The sequence below is a fragment of the Brienomyrus brachyistius genome, unplaced genomic scaffold (assembly GCF_023856365.1).
Source record: "Brienomyrus brachyistius isolate T26 unplaced genomic scaffold, BBRACH_0.4 scaffold27, whole genome shotgun sequence".
Lineage (NCBI taxonomy): Eukaryota > Metazoa > Chordata > Actinopteri > Osteoglossiformes > Mormyridae > Brienomyrus > Brienomyrus brachyistius.
In genome coordinates, this window is record NW_026042306.1 from 5,687,950 (window position 1) to 5,705,688 (window position 17,739).

Consider the following 17,739-nt stretch of genomic DNA (forward strand, 5'->3'; position numbering starts at 1 on the left):
TCAGAATAAACAGATGCTCAAAAACAAAGAATTAAGCTATAATCCCACCAAAGTGTATCATGACAGATGAAGGAATGAACTGAAAAATCTCTTAATGCTTCAAGCTAGCTCTGTGTCACAGAAAACCTACCAGTGGTCACGTTACATGTCCTTGACATTCTTCTTTGTCTTGGATGCTTTGTGTCTCTTGGCGAGACGCTCCTCGGAGTGCTGGTCTCACTCAGGTAGTTTCATGTGGATGTTTTTGCTGTGGTCAGGGTGCGAGTGTCTGGCTCCATCATGGTCGCCATCCTGAGTACAGTGCACCCGTCCGTGTCTCTCCTCTGAACGGGGCCTCAGATCCCCCTTAATTATAAAGTACGCGTAGCAACCAGATATAGAGCACAACTGAGTATGGTGAACTGATAATACTTGAATCAGAACATCTACAGAATAGTAACAGTTAAGAAGTACCAGTGTGTCTTGAGGTGTGATTATATTTGAAAGGAAAAAAGAGTCTCACCAGCAATTGTGATAATTATATTACAGAATATATATAATGGCACTTAATATTGTCTAGTATCACCATAGTCTACCTGTCAGAGTCGCTGGGTGAGCGGGTGAGCGCACGGGCATGCAAGCGAGCAGGAAGCAGGCAAGGAACCGCAAGTCGGGGAAAAACTGGGGATTTATTAAGGTGCAGGCAGGGCATGATGGAACAGCACTAAGACTCACTAACACCAATGACGGACAAGAAACCAGGGCAAGACATGGACTGAAATAAACAAGACTGGGCAAAAATAATCAGACACAGTTGGGCTAGATCGGGGAAGCACACATGGATAATCAGGGGGCATGGCGCACACGAGGATCATACGAGCCGGGAATGACACTACCATTTTGATGTTTCTGACAGTGACTGAAGTGTCAGTCATCAAATACCACTGGACACTCCTGGCCTGGAACAAACCAGCATATTTGTTTCAACCATATGCTGAGTTCGTACTAAAGCATCTCAAGGCAATGGAATGAAAGGAGCCCACAAGACGAACCTTGATGTAGCAGTAGTAATGTCCAGTGTGACAGCTGAATCCCAAGTGAACCAGCACGGTATACAGATGGTTAGATCTTGGGTTCTCCGTGGGACCAAAACATAAATGGACGCATGTCCAGGTATTCAGGGTACCTCACATTATGAGAAAAACAGCAGAGTCATTGTAATTGCAACAAATATATCATGCTATCCATTGGAAACCTGGGACTTGGAAGCACAAGTAATCATAAGGTACAAAGTAATTTGATTTCCCAACCTAAATATCCCACTTGCAGATCTGTGTCAGCTAAGAAACCCCTGCTTGAGTTACTCAGTTATGATGCTCAGACCAGAGGCAGCGTGTTTCAAAACATATTTACGAAGAAGGCTGAGAATAGCTCTACCTTAGATGCTAGGTAACCCATTTAAAGCCTTGACTTGGGTCTCAAGTTCTTTACTGGCTGCGGAAGATCCAACACTCTGCTGGTCCCGCAGTCTTTTAATCTCCTCCTCAAGTGCCTCTGAAGCAGTCTCCACTGGGCTGAGGTTAGGTTCTTCTTGGGAGAGAACCTCTAATTCAGACTGTCTTGCAGCTATGAGTTTGTAGTTTTTCTGTTGGGTAAAAATGATCAAATCAATTATGTATGAAAGAATACACACAAGAGTTATGAAAGTGAAACCAAAAATGTATCAAAATTAATCATCAAGTTTAATATGGTTCCATGGCGAGAATCTGTTTAAATTCATAGCTGTTGTACTATAGTTCCTTTTTTAAGTTGCCAGGAACTTTTCTTGTACAACCCAGCAGCGCTAACACATACAGACACATAAACACCTATGAGCAATTTACCAATTCACCTAACATGCAACCTTTGGCCTGTGGGAGGAAGGCAGAGAACCCAGAGAGAATAGCAAACTCCACACAGAAAGGCCCCAGCTAACCAGAGGGTTTGAACTCAGAACCCTCTTGCTGTGAGGCGACAGTGCTAGCCACTACACCACTACACCAATTGTGTGAGGCTAGTCTCAACACAATTGCAGCAAATATTTTTTTTCTATTGTTTGTGTTAGTCTGGCTCACAACCAAACTACAAAACTTACAGAAATGTAAAAATATCAAAACAGCCGTCATGAAAAGAACCCTTATTACCTTTTTTGCAACTACAGTTTCTTCCTGGGTGTCAGGGAAGAGTTTGTTGGGTAACCTCTTTCTCTTCTTGCTTTTTGGTTGGTCCTCTTGCAAGACTTTCTGCTCAGTAGTCTTAAGTGTAGACTCCTTTTCTGTTAGTAAAAAATAGTAGCAAGACAGAATTTAATTCCTAGAAATTATGTTTACGTTGCATCAAATACTTTTGGTTAGTTTCAGCCATGCCCACTGAAATCCATTGTTTTCATTTAATTCCGTGTAAATACATTAGAACACTATGGATAGCCCATGGGATGGAAGAAGTTGGGATGGGCATGGATGAAACAGGTGGTGCATCCCATCATTTTCACTGTTAACGTTCAAATTCACATTCAGCATGGCCAGAGCATGCAAAAAAAGTTGTTTTCCTTCGGAGGGAGGGGTGCACTCTGACGCTATTTGACCCGTGGCCTATTTATTTTTCCGTCCAATTTGTCTTTTGTTTTTACAGTTTTTGTATTTTTTTCCCCTATTTTTTTTTTTATAGTTTACTCTGTTCGTTACACTTGTTAAATTTTGCCATATGTATACTGTAGCTGCCAAACTGATTTTTATTGTATAATGTTGGCTGACAATGTTGATATGTGACAGTTAGGAATTCTTATTAACCCAAATCTTACCTGAGATTCTTCAATTTAGGTGTATAATTAATGTTTCACTGCTAATTAAAAATTCATATGAAGCGAGACTCATATGACTAATGGCCGTTAGCTAGCTTGCTAAAAATTTGAATGAAGTGGGACTCTCATCATTAGCAAAAGCTAAAAGTTCAAATGAAGTGTCACTCGCGTAACTATCGGCTGTTAACGTTCAACAGCATGACTTTAGGCCTAGTCCCCCTTCGTCACTGTCCCGAAGCTAATAGCCTACAGCAAACGTTACTTGGCCAATGATGCAAAAACCATCCATCCATCCATTTTCCAAACCGCTTATCCTACTGGGTCGCGGGGGGTCCAGAGCCTATCCTGGTAGCAATGGGCACGAGGCAGGGAACAACCCAGGATGGGGGGCCAGCCCATCGCAGGGCACACTCACACACCATTCACACACACATTCACACCTACGGGCAATTTAGCAAGTCCAATTAACCTCCGCATGCTTTTGAACTCCGGGGGGAAACCGGAGTACCCGGAGGAAACCCCACGACAACATGGGGAGAACAATCAAACTCCGCACACATGTAACCCAGGCGGAGATTTGAACCCGGGTCCCAGAGGTGTGAGGCAACAGTGCTAATCACTGCACCACCATGCCACCCAAATGACTTTCATATGAACACATTTTTGTGGTTTCAGATTTAATGAGCTTCCTTGTCTCTTCTAGCAGGTGCCACAATGTAAACCACCATGTAGAGAGCAGTGCCAAGGAAATATCTATGTCATTGTAAATAAGAAACTGGTCTTAATGTTTTACCCGGTAAATTACATAAAAAAATATATATATGTACTTCTACTTCTTTTGTTTAAATACTAACCTGAATAATAAAACGTATATAACTGACATACTTGTCCTTTTTTAATTACAAATACTATATTGGGAAATAAAAAATAACCTCCTCCTTTTGCATGCAGATTGAAATATTGTTATTTACGTCTAAAATGGAGTAATGGAAGCCCCTAATCTTGAGGTTTTAAGTAACTACTTCCATTAATATTACCTTCAGCAGACCAATTAGAACCAACTTCTATATTGGATTTATCTGTGTGTATGGAGCCACCATTTTCAGAGTTACTGTGTATTATGTCTGCTGTACAGCCCTGATGTGGTAGCTGCTGAAATCATTCACTGGAGTTACCATTTGTTTTGTGTCTGGTAAAATTGTTGCTTTTTAGAATACAGTCAAAATATTTCATATCTGAGTGTGATATTTGGACGGTATCAAAAATTATATACTGTATCGCCTACTACTATTAAATATGTCGGTTATATAAGACCAAATCCATCGATTTACTAAAATTAAGTATTAGTTCGGAAATTATCTGTTGCTAAAACTAAAACCTAGTCTTCAAGTACAAATGTCTAATCATTGTGATTTAAGTGGGTATTACACGGTTATACTCAGAAATACCATATGGACAAAAGTTTTGGGACACACTTCTGAATCACCGAATAGAGGTGTTTCATTCAAACCCATCACCAAAATCAAGCACCTAGCCATGCAGTCAGGTTTACAAACATTTGTGAATGAATGGGTCATTCTGAAGAACTCAATGAATTCAAGTGTGGTACTGTCATAGGGTGACACCGTGGCAATTAAAAAGTTTGTGAGATTTCTTCCCTGAAAGATATGATTCAGATCATGTATAGTAATAATGCGGGGCTTGCAGCATGCTGAGAAAATTCAAAATCCCAACAAGAAAACTGTGTGCCAGGATCTTCATGGAATGGGCTTCCATGGCTGAACAGCTGCATGCAAAGCTCACATCACGGGGTGGTGTAAAGTATGTTACCACTGGACGGCAACAGTGGAAACATGTTCTGGGGAGGGACCACTCACACTTTTCTGTCTGGAAGTCTGACAGAAGAGTCTGTGTTTGGTGCATGCCAGAAGAACATTACCTGCCTGACTACATTGTTTTAACTGTCATGGATGCTGGAGGAGAGGTGATGGTATGGGTTAGGGTTATGCCCCTTAGCTCCAGTAAAAAGAATTCTGCCAGCAAACCCAGACATTTTCAATAATTCTATGCTTCCAACTTTGTGGGAACAGTTGATGGAATGTCTTTTTCTATTCCAGAATAACTGCACAAAGCAAGGTCCATAAAGACATGGTTGAGTGAGTCTGGTGTGGAAGAACTCGACTGGTCAACAGAGCCCTGAACTCCACTCCATCTAACACCTTTGGGATGAGCTACAATGCAGACTGAGAGCCAGGCCTTCATGTCCAACATCAGTGCCTGACCTCACTAATGCTCTTCTGGGTGGAGAAAAAAATCCCACAGAAACACTCCAAACTCTTGTGGAAAGCCTTCACAGAAGAGTGGCAGCAGTTATGGCTGCAAAGTGGGGACCAACTCTATATCGATGCTGATCATAGAACGACATGTCATAAAAATTCCTGTAGGTGTAAAGGCCAGGTTTCCCAGTACTTTTGTCCATATAATACAGCATGAAGGTTCGGTTGAGGCTAGGCTGATGTGCTGTAGTGTCGGCTAAGTTAGCAGTGGCTTTCCAGAATCATGCTGAGCATGGCTTCCGCACGGCAACCAAGGTGTTGGCAAAAGGTTGTAGGACCGATTCATTTACGCTACCATTGACCCAATTACGCTAGGGGCCGATAAAGGTATATCATAAGGCAACATGTAAAAGTACATGACCCATGTTTTGCCATTTTTAATGACTCCGTACTTGAGGAATCTACAGGTCATGTTTGTTTCAATAACATGTTTATGCACATGCTGCTATTATGATTTATAGCTTATTATTTGTGATAAGTTAAATGAGCTGGCTGCAAATTCGACTTTTTCAAATATAATGCATAAAATATATTCTCAAATTTTAACAACATTTAGATGTTTTATCAACACATTTATAATATTTACATATATAATATTTATTATTGCAAGTACAGAACCAGACTTGAAGGAAAAGAAAGGAAACCATTCTGGGGACGGTGTGAAATCAATCAATTTAAAAATAAAGATTACAACATTTAAAATGAGACTTCAGGGAAAATGAGAGTCAGGGAAACTAGAACAGAAAGGCACGGATCCAGAGATGCAAGCCCAAATACGCTTTATTTGCGCTGTAAGGCAAGCTAAGGCACCAGAAGGGAAAGGCGAAAGGCAAGGTCGAGGGACAGGCAGGTAGGTCGTAATCCGGGGAAGCAATCCGACACGGAGGCACGGGACAGGACCACACAGGGGTACAGGGACGGGACGTGCCGGGCTCGGTGGGGAAAACGGGTCAGGTGCGGGAACGGGTCTGGAACGGGAAGGAAAACAGGTAAGGCAAATACACGGGGCAAACAGATCAGGTTAGGAGTTCGGGTAAGACGATAGACAAGAAAGTGCTCGGCAAGGCTATAAATCATTAGCGCAATACTTCGCGTTTGGCTGTTGCGACTTGGCTCTTTTTATCCACCCTCTCGTTAAGCATAATACTCTACAGCTTGGCATTTATATTTATATATATGGCATTAATCAACAGATGAGGGGTGATTTAAATATACTGGAGGGAGCCTGGCAGGGGCCTACTTGTATCTGATGAGCCGGCCAGCCTGTATCAGCTGTGCCCATTTATCAATGATATGTAAAGAGCACAGTTCACCCTAAAACTGAAGGATTTTTTTAAAGGATTTACTGATATCTAACCATCTAGTTCATTGCACTGGGAGATGCCTGATTTTGGAGCTGAACGGCCCCCTTTTCTCAGTTTTAGGGTGAATTGTCCTTTTTAATATATTACAGGAGCCTTTGAATGAACAGTGAGCCGGTTTGAAGCCCTGGTGGCAGCCTACTTGTATTTGATGAGCTGGCCACCCTGGATTAGTTTCACAGGCTTAAACCTCCTTTACAAAGTCTCTCTGGAGTCCTGAGTGACCCAGTGGACGCTCACACAGATGGAAGGTGAGCCCTCTGCATCTTACCGAAGGTCATTTGGCCACTGATGATCTCAGGGCTCTTCTTCATATTACTCATCGCTGCTTTGGGCAGACCTCAGTTAATCAGGTCCCCATAAGTGCTGAAATCAAACAATAAAACACAGAGCTGATCTAACATGCAGCAGGGTGAAGGTACAGTCGAACCTCGTTACTACGTACCCCGGATACAACATTTTCACCTTTTCAACGTACAGGTTTCTAATTCCCATTTTTAGCCTAGGTATTATTCCAATAGCAGCCATTGTTTACAGCGTACACCCTTACAGCGTAAACTTCGATACAACATCCAAATTTCTAGAGAAAATATGAAAACTAACCATCGTTCCAACGTACAGCGCTCTCCCCGCCCACCACAACTTGTGTCGCTACATCTACCTGTATCTACCTGATCTTCGCCCGACAATGCACATTTGTCTATTGCGTTGCTTGGCGTTAAATGAGTTGCCTTGACCGATCATTACTGGGCTGCGTAGTAATGGCTTAAGTGTTGTGTGCGTATTCTTCGTTTATTAAACCTTGTGAAATACGGGTCATCTCGGTAATTGTGAATTCAGAATAATAATGGAAGTAAAGGATTTTATGATTTAATTTGACCAATATTTCATTTGGATGCAAATGTTTATTTTAAAAATCCATTTTGACCAGCCGTTGTGTATTTTCGTTGCCGTTTATCGCAGGCCGGCACTAAGTAATCGTGAGTAATTTAATGAAAATTCCAAGGATCCAAATGAGCTTTGTCGAATTATTTAACAAGTAATAATGTGTTCGTTTGTTTTGTAGTCAATTTAAGGGTCTGTTCTATTAAAGTTTTATCATTTACATGGATATTTCGTGAGTTCTTTCATCCATCTTCCACTAAGTGGTTACAACGTTCTATGCTTATAACGTACATGTTTTTGATATCCCGTCTTGTACGTAGTAACGAGGTTCGACTGTACCATTAACACTAGAACTGCCAAATCTACGCAAATTTGCGTAAATTCCCTGGGCCTAACACCTACTAGCATCCCTGCTGAGAGTTTCTTGGGCCATTGTCCTCCTGCTTTTGTTGTGCAAACACACCCATTACCTGTGAGGCCTGGCACATTTGCATTTTTTTACTCAGAGCAGCTAAAATCCAAGGCAGGCTAAACCTCTGTGTGTGACATGGAAACCTTCACAAAAGTCTGCCATATCTATACCAAATATCCCACATGCTGACTGACCTGCAAATATGAAAGACACACATTCACAAAATATATGGAAGCACAAGTCTGTTTTATTTATAAAAAAAATTGAGTGTTTCAAACTTTGCAGTGTTTGCAGACCCAGTGACCATCATCCCTGCATTTGGCGCAAGTGAATTTGTAACACTTTGCACTGGTAAACCTGCTGCGGTTTCTGTTGCAGTTCTCCTGTACCTGACACTGAGTTGTCCATACAAGTCCTGGCACAGCAGCAGCCTTCCTCTGTCCCCATAGCCTTTTGTGGCATAAATTGGCAATGGAGTTCCTTGGCTAGATGACTCAAAAATAATCTTCTTTTGCCTTCCCACCCTGTACATGCCTTGTACAGAACGTAGGAATTTGCCACCACCAGGTCCAGCATGTTGTAAAATACAGCTACTGGCCACCTGCATGTTGCTGCTCTTACGGAATACATGTGCGCCATTTGGTCCAACACATTTACACCACACTATAACAGCAGAGAGAGAGAGAGTCATGAGTGTATTTGCTTTTTTTCTACCTTCTTTCTATATAGGCCTGTATAGTACATATCAGAAAACATTGTAGCACTGATGTAAAATTATACACACATTCACATACCTTCATGTGGTTATAGTCTGTTATCGTGTTGGGTTTCCTCTTTCTGCCTTCACAGATCGCCACATCTTGGTCCAAGGAACTCAGAACACACACAATCTTGTTTTTTTAGGTGCATAAATTGTCAAGGAGACACTGCCACTTCTAAGCACTGACGCGGAGAATTCCTCTTGCTGTGCAGTGTCCTTTGAAATTGGAGGAAGTTCATACCAAACTTTATTCCCTGTGCTCAGTAGTGTTGTTTTGCGCTGAAGCAGTCTGTGTGACAGTGCCAGTGAGGTGAAGAAATTGTCCGTTGTGACATTTCTCCCGTCATCCAGAAATGGCTCCATCAGACTCATGACCATGTTCTCTGCCAGCCTCTCCCTTTTCTGGTGACTGGGGTCCTTTCCCAAGTTAGGGGACACGTTGCAGACGTATTTGGTCTCCAAATCCGTGGCCATCCAGAACTTGATCCCAAATTTGTCCGGCTTGGATGCGATATACCAAGTGACATGGAATGGATCCACATCTACTCCACGTTGTCTTTCCACCGGTGTCCCTCAGGGCTCGGTTCTTGGCCCTCTCCTATTCTCCCTCTACACTAAATCTCTTGGCGAAGTTATATCCTCACATGGCTTCTCCTACCACTGCTATGCCGATGACACTCAACTCATCCTCTCCTTCCCTCCCTCAGACACTCATGTCTCCACTAAGATCTCTACATGCTTGGCAGACATCTCATCTTGGATGACCACTCACCAGCTAAAACTCAAAACTAGTAAAACTGAGTTGCTTTACATCCCGGCTGACTCATCCCCCCTCCAGGACCTTGCGATCTCCTTTGACAACTCCCTGATCCGTCCTTCGGTTTCTGCTAGAAACCTTGGAGTTACCATAGATGATCGGTTGTCATTTTCCTCACATATCACCAGTCTTTCTCGCTCTTGTCGGTTTCTCCTCTTTAACATCAGGAGGATACGTCCATTTCTTTCCACCCAGGCTACCCAGATACTCGTCCAGTCCCTCGTCATCTCACGCCTTGACTACTGCAACTCGCTTCTAGCGGGTTTACCACTGAGCGCCATCCGTCCCCTCCAACTGATTCAGAATGCAGCTGCTCGTCTTGTTTTCATCCTTCCCAAGTTCTCCCACACCACTCCTTTGCTGCGCTCCCTCCACTGGCTTCCTGTAGCTGCACGCATCAGATTCAAAACACTGATGCTCGCATACAAAGCCAAAAATTCTCTGGCACCATCCTACCTAAAGGACCTCATCACACCCCGCTCTGCACCACGATCTCTCCGATCCTCCAGCACTGCTCGACTGGTCCCACCTCCCCTCAAGGCACAAGGAAGACACGCATCTCGGCTCTTCTCTGTCCTGGCACCTAATTGATGGAATGAACTCCCCCTAGATGTCCGAACAGCTGAATCCTTGAATGTCTTCAAGCGACGACTCAAAACTTTTCTTTTTCAGAAATACCTGACGTAGAACTTCTATATTCTTACTCGACTCTTTTTCTGGTGTGTGTTTTAAAAAAATAAAATAAAATAAAAATTCTGCACTACTCAATGGCGTTCTCAGAGATAGTATTCGTAGCTGGGGTCCTTATTGAGCTAGCATCGGAAATTCATTGCAGAGTCTCAAAGCACTTATGTAAGTCGCTCTGGCTAAGGGCGTCTGCCAAATCCTGTAAATGTAAATGTAAATATACTGCATGGACAATGAACCTTGGTCGAGAACAGCTGTACATCTATGTTCATGTGTTCTCCTGGAGTGAAACTTTCAGCACAGTTCTTGGTGAAGGCTGGCAGAGAACGTGGTCATGAGTCTGATGGAGTCATTTCTGGATGACGGGAGAAATGTCACAATGGACAATTTCTTCACCTCACTGTCACTGTCACACAGACTGCTTCACTTTACTGGGCATGGTGAATAACGTTTGCCGTGAACTTCCTCCATTGGCAAAGGACACTGCACAGGGAGAGGAATTCTCCACGTCAGTGTTTAGAATGGCGCGCATGTATTCAGTACGAGCAGCAACAAGCAAGTGGCCAGTAGCTGTGTTTTACAACATGCTGGACTTGGTGGCGGTGAATGCCTACGTTCTGTACAAAGCATCTACAGGGTGGAAAGGAAAAAGAAGATTGTTTCCGATTCTTCTAGCCAAGGAACTCCATTGCCAAATACAGGGATGATGGTCACTGGGTTTTCAAACGCTGCAAACACAGACTTTGAAAGATAGACAGACTGTGTGGGACAGTAACCACTGAGACAAAAGGCAGAAAGATGACGAAGAGATGAACCTGGAACTGAGGCACGGATACATCAATTTTTACATGAACAGCCAAACATGCAAAGCTGGAGAGATCACACAAATCAAAATTCACTTTTGGTGTTATAATTCAGTGATGGCCAATGAAAATGAAATGACATTTTATTCTGTATGTGTATGAGCATGTCAAAAACCATGGACCATGACTTCACTCAGCTTATGACATTTATATACAAACATGCATTGGAGACTGAAGTGTTAGCATGTTTTCATTTTATTCATTTCATTCTATTAGCAACTTTTCATTCTATTTTCACTCAATTTGTTTTATAAATAACACAGACTTGTGTTTCCATATATTTTGTGAATGTGCGTCTTTCATATTTGCAGGTCAGTCAGCGTGTGGGATATTTGGTATAGATATGGCAGACTTTTGTGAAGGTTTCCATGTCACACACAGAGGTTTAGCCTGCCTTGGATTTGAGCTACTCTGAGTAAAAAATGCAAATGCGCCAGGCCTCACAGGTAATGGGTGTGTTTGCACAACAAAAGCAGGAGGAGGATGGGGCTGAAGACCTGCGAAAATCACAGCAGGGGTGACAAACACCTTGGGACTCTCAGCAGAGAATAAAAACTCGGTAAATCTAGTGTTAAAGAAATTCCAGAGGATTCTGACAACACATCAGTGTGAGATTATTAAACAGTAGTCATAAAATTATATTTATATTAACAAAAAAATCAGTTTGTGACTTTGTTGGAATGTTTTCACAACAGGCACATTTAGATCACGGAAATAGATCATGCCCCTGCATGCCCCCACCTAGAATATTGTGTGCAGGTTTGGTCACCATACCTTAAGAAGGACATTGCTGCCTTGGAAAAGGTGCAACGTAGGGGTACCAGAATGATTCCTCGTCTTAGAGGAATGTCTTACGAGAGGTTAACTGAGCAGAATCCGTTTAGCCTCGAGTAAAGGAGACTAAGAAGGACATGATCCAGGTATATAAGATTCTAACAGGTCTGGATGCTGTTCAATATTTCAATATTAGTTTAAATATTAGAAATCGTGGCCATAAGTGGAAATTAGTGAGAGAACATTTTAAAACAAATTTGAGGAAGCACTTTTTTACACATCATGTTTTTAGAGTCTTGCTACTAGTTTAGTAAGTAGTAAGCTAAATCCCTGGGTTCCTTTAAATCAGAGCTAGATAAGATTTTAACAACTCTGAGCTATTAGTTAAGTTCTCCCCATATGAGCTTGATGGGCTGATTGGTCTCCTCTCGTTTGTAAATTTCTTTAAAGTTCTTATGTAGGTAACTGTAACTGACCCATATGATAAAATGATTTTGTCTAATACAGGACTACATTAGGTAAATGTTATCCCCTCACACTTTGTATGGGCAGTGAATTGCCCCTACTCACGTGTGGTTTCATAATAAGAAAAATGAAAGAAATGAATACACAGATATATAAATTTATATATATATATTTATTTGGAAGGAGGGGAGATTTTTCTTCTGCATTCTGAAATGGAAGAAAAAAAACATTCATGAAGAACACAAACCTATAAAAGATACTTGTGTGACACTATTAAGGAAGGATCTGACTGGCAGAAAAGCTGGCTGAGTGATTGCCTGGTTGCCGGCTGCAAATGCTATGTCGAGCAGTAATATGGCATTAATCAACAGATGAGGGGTGGAGATTTAAATATTCTAGAGGGAGCCTGGTGGAGACCTACTTGTGTCGGATGAGCCGGCCACCCTGAATTATCTGCGCCGTCGCATTGGTGACATGGCATCCGAAGAGGACTCGATAGGAGAACTTCATAAAAACGAGTGAGTTACAGGTAAGAGCTGGGGAGACAGAGATCATGCAGGGGTCAGAGGCCAGAAAGAAGAAGAGCAACCAGCTTAAAACCTTTAAAAAGTCCCTCTGGAGACCCGAGTGACCCAGTGGACACTTATATAGATGGAAGGTGAGCCCTCTGCCTCTTACCTAAGGTCATTCGACGACTGATTATTTCAGGGCTCTTCCTCATGCCCGTCACAGCGACTATGGGCAGACCCCAATTAATTACAGGTCCCCAGAAGTGCTGAAATCAAACAATAAAACACAGAGCTGATCTAACATGCAGCAGGGTGAAGGTACCATTAACGAAATTCCAGAGGATTCTTACAATATATTAGTGTGAGATTATTAAACAGTAGTCATAAAATTACATGTATATTAACAAAAAATCAGTTTGTGACTTTCTTGCCGTGCTTTTGTTGTAAGGATTTTCCCAACAGGCACATTTAGATCACGGAAAGACAAAGAAAACAAACAAAAAAAATTATAAGTGCAATTCTGTGATCACCAGCAGCACTTCTGCAATGATGGACCCAAACGTAAGCAGTGACTTTATGCTTACATCTACAACAAAGCGAAGAGTTTAAGCTCTATATGCACTGAAGGCAATCGACAAGGAAAGTTTACATATAGGATTTTTAAATAAACTGCAAGCGCCTCTGGATGCACATACCTCCTCAGATACTTCTGAAACTCCCTGTTCCTCAGTTGGTTTACAGCTCTTTGAAAAAAATTGCTTGCCATTTAAAATTTGACGTGCCGACAGACCTGTTATCTCCGCCAAAAAGAACACCCTCACTCCAGCAACTGACGCATTGCCGCCGCGATTTCGCGGGCTAAGTGGATTTCTCCACTGTAATTGGTCCATCCAAGATGAAAAAAAAAAACTGCCTTAACGGTGGGAATGTACAAACTGCACAGCATGCTGGTAAAGGTAGTATGGCGGAAAAACAGTACAGTATAGAATTCCACATTTTACAGTTAAATATTTAAAATATTTATTTTCTTTAAATTGGGTGTATTTCACTAAAAAAAACAGTTTACTCCAATAAACAGTTATGTTTACTCCCAAAAAGTGGGTGCAAATTGTTGCCTTATTTTATTCAAGGCTCTCAAGTTTCATCAAAACCTTTAAGATAGATTACATTATGAGAGAAACGCGTGTCTCACTGTTAATGCGAGGACTCCTGCCTACCGCATTCATCTTGCTCTTACGCTTCCACCTTTTCCGCACTCCATCTGTGTGCGCATTCATGTAATAACGTATTACGTATTATTATTTGCAGCGGGATCACACGTAACTTACTTATTATTCCATCCATCCATTTTCCAAACCGCTTATCCTTCTACCTCGCGGGGGGCACGAGGCGGGGAACAACCCAGGATGGGGGCCAGCCCATCGCAGGGCACAGTCACACATCAGTCTTATTTATTATTCCATCCATCCATCCATTTTCCAAACCGCTTATCCTATTGGGTCGCGGGGGGTCCGGAGCCTATCCCGGAAGCAATGGGCACGAGGCAGGGAACAACCCAGGACGGGCGGCCAGCCCACACACACTCACACACCAGTCTTATTTATTATTCGCAGCGTCTTATTCGGATTTTCCGGTCCATCTTAAATGTTGCGCAGCCGAATGCAATGATGCGATTGCGCATGTAGGGGGAGCATTTTAATACCTTAAACCAGGGGTGCCCAAACATTTTCCCTTAGTGGGCCAAAATGAAAATCTATCGGAGGACCGCGGGCCAAATGTAATATTTTACACAAAATACAAACACTAATAGTAAAGTAAAGTAGTTTTATTTATCAAACAGTTATCTAACCTTCCGTTCTGTGTAAATACCATTAAACAAAATATGACAAATAAGTCATATATAGGCATTTAGAACACGTCTAAACTTTTGTAATCACATATAGTGCAAAATGTCAAAGAGTGCATGTCCAACAGCAACACAACAACAACAGTAGGAACAATATAATTGCACCACTAGTGAGAAACATGAAGCTGTTCTTTGGCGTTTATCAGCCTATCAATATTAGGTTGCAGCTGACTCACTGAGAGGGTGAGGATGTCCTGTAGGTGTGGGTCAGTCAGAGTGCTTCTGAGCCTGGACTTGTTAAGGTTCATTACACTAAAAGTCTGTTCACAGATGTAAGTGCTGCCAAACAAAGCTAACATGACCTGTGCATGTTTCCTAATGTCTGGGTACCTTTCAGATGAGACATGTGTGTAGAAGTCTTTCAGGTGTAGTGACGTGAATTTATTCTTTAGCTCAGAATCACACTGAAACTCAATTAGCTGCATCTGAATGTGATCAGGCACTGAGTCCACACTTATGGTGAAGGGTTGAGAAAACAGCTCCATGTCACCTCTACTTTCCCTAAAGTCCTCAAAGCGCAACGCAAAGTCCTGGTCCAAGTGTCTGAGAAGTGCTGCATATTCAGGCAGTCTCTGCTTCACCAGGTTGACCTCTCTCAGACTAGGGAAGTGTGCAAGGTTTCCTGGGAAGAAGTGAAAGAGCTGCTAAGTCGTCAAATAATAATAAATATTGCAACATAAATGTTGTTTTATGTACTTTGAAAGAGTTAGCCTTACAATTTTATTACAATACTTTTTAACAATACTTTTTAACTGCACAACAGTGGAATATGGATATGTTAGTAAATGCACTTACTAACATATTCCACATAATATCAGTCCCAGTAACTGCACTTTTATCATGTGAGGTGCAGGTACATGCTGCCACCTTTCCTCTCCATTGTCACTTGATTAAATCATAAGCATTTTTACAATCACAAAAAATATGCAAGCTCCAAAAGACAAACAAAGCGCATGTCTGCCTGTCAATCAAGTTTAAGAACCATGGACAGCGCTGTCCCTCCGCGACACAGTTAACAAGGACGGGACTTATTTACGGCATAAAATACAGTATGATAGACATTATCACCATTAAAACTGAATGTGTATGTGTGTCTCTGTGTGTGTACAATGTATTAACCAACCTGCTGACAGATGTCGACAGAGTAGCTGCAGCTTCGACCTGAAGGCCGTTATGTGGTCAAACAGCTCAGTGATGATCTGATCCTTCCCTTGAAGCTGAATATTCAGGGTGTTGAGCAGGTCAGTGATGTCCACCATAAAAGCCACGTCACAAAACCATTTTTCATCTGTGGGGACTTGAGTGTCACTGTTCTTGCTTGTCAGAAACTCCGCGATGACATGGCGCAGCTCAAAAAATCTTTTGAGGACTTTCCCGCGGCTCAGCCACCTCACCTCTTGGTGGTAAAGCACATCCTTGTATTGTGAATCAACCTCCTCTAGAAGAGCTCTGAACTGGCGGTGTGAGAGCGCTTTTGATCGTATGCAGTTTATGATTTTAATCACGTCACGCACCACGTCTCCCATACCAACTGATCTGGCACATAGTTGCTCTTGGTGCAGGATGCAGTGGTATTTTGCCACCTTACCTCCACATTGGGAAACCTTCTGGGAAATTAGTGTGGCAAGGCCTGTTTTCCTCCCAACCATGGCAGGTGCTCCATCAGTTGTTATCCCAACCAATTTTTCCCAGCTCAGCCCGTTCGTATCCAACACTCGCTCAACGGCTGCAAACAAATCCTCACTTTTTGTTGTGCTGCGCAGTGTCTCAAATCCAGCCAGCTCCTGAGTTATTTCCATGTTTTCATTTACTCCCCGTATGAAAACCAAAAGTTGTGCAGAGTCCGAAATGTCCGTGCTCTCATCACACGCCAAAGAAAAGGCGACAAATCCAGCAGCCTTTGCTTTAAATTGCTCCTTAATGTCTCGAGACATTTCTTCAATACGACGTGTCACAGTATTTCGTGAGAGGCTGATCTGGGAGAAAGTTTTTGCCTGTGACGGGCACATGATTGTCGCAGCTATGGACAGACACTCCTTAACAAAGTCACCCGTTGAAAATGATCTCCCAGTCCGGGCAATTAGCGCAGTAATCTCAAAGCTGGCCCGTGTCGCGCTGTCCTGGGCTGTCGAGGGCCGTGTAAGAGTCCCTTGTTGCCTGTGAAGTTTAGCCAGCAGCTCCCTGGTCTTGTTCTTTCGCGCATCACCTTTGAATTGCGAAAATGCTGCGTGCTTCGTCTCATAATGACGACGAATGTTATACTCCTTTAGTACAGCAACAGACTGGTTACAAATAAGGCAGACCGCTTTAGCATTTATGTCAGTGAAAAAATATTCTTCCTCCCAGCATTTTTTAAAATGTCTTTTGTCTGTGTGCCACTGACGATGCCGCTCCATGTTGATAGTGGCTTAAGCTAGCAGCCTGGTGGTGACCCGCCACAAACTGGTTTGATCCCGTATGGCGGCAACAAAGACTCATGGGACTTTTTGCAAATTGTTAAAATATGACTATTTATGAAGTGTGAAAATGTACATATGTGCACAGATATTGTCATGCCCGGCTCGTCCACTCCTCCTGTGTGCCACGCCCCCTGATTACCCATGTGTTTTCTCCCGATTGTACCTAGCTGTATCTAGTTCATTTGCTCAGTCCTGTGTATTTCAGTCCGTGTCTTACCTGAGTCCTTCGTCCGTCATTGATGTCAGTCAGTGTCCGATGTTCCCTGTTCCCCGAAAACCTTTGATTAAATCCCCGTTTGCCCCGAATCCTGCCTGCCTGCTTCCTGATTCCCCGCTTGCCCTCACGATCGCCGCTCTGCCCGCGGTCGCCCGTGACAGATATACTCTACATTACCCTTATAGTTGCTTGTATTTCAATTTTAGTCTTAGATATTTCAAATGTAATCAAAGCACCATGAGTGAGGACTGTATAATATATATTAGTTAGGTCAACGTACACTAAAAATAAACGCACTGATAGCTACACTGGGATTCGTGCTTTAAGAGTTTTTGAAACAAATTTTAGTACAGTAATAATTAAAAATTTTAGATATCCATTGGCGGGCCAATCTAAATAGTACGGCGGGCCAACCTTGGCCCGCGGGCCCCACTTTGGGCACCCCTGCACTAAGGTTTTTCGTAATCCAT

General features: G+C 42.6%; 1 protein-coding gene across 1 annotated transcript; it reads right to left on the reverse strand.

The window, feature by feature from the left end:
• Nucleotides 1-5,955: 5,955 nt before the first annotated feature.
• On the reverse strand, nucleotides 5,956-17,209 carry LOC125720855 (general transcription factor II-I repeat domain-containing protein 2-like). The gene is made up of 3 exons (XM_048996719.1): nucleotides 15,717-17,209; nucleotides 15,090-15,215; nucleotides 5,956-6,122 (listed from the first exon to the last, which is right to left on the reverse strand). The coding sequence occupies exons 1-3, from the start codon at nucleotides 16,987-16,989 to the stop codon at nucleotides 5,956-5,958; spliced, it is 1,566 nt and encodes a 521-aa protein (XP_048852676.1). The 5' UTR covers nucleotides 16,990-17,209.
• Nucleotides 17,210-17,739: the final 530 nt, after the last annotated feature.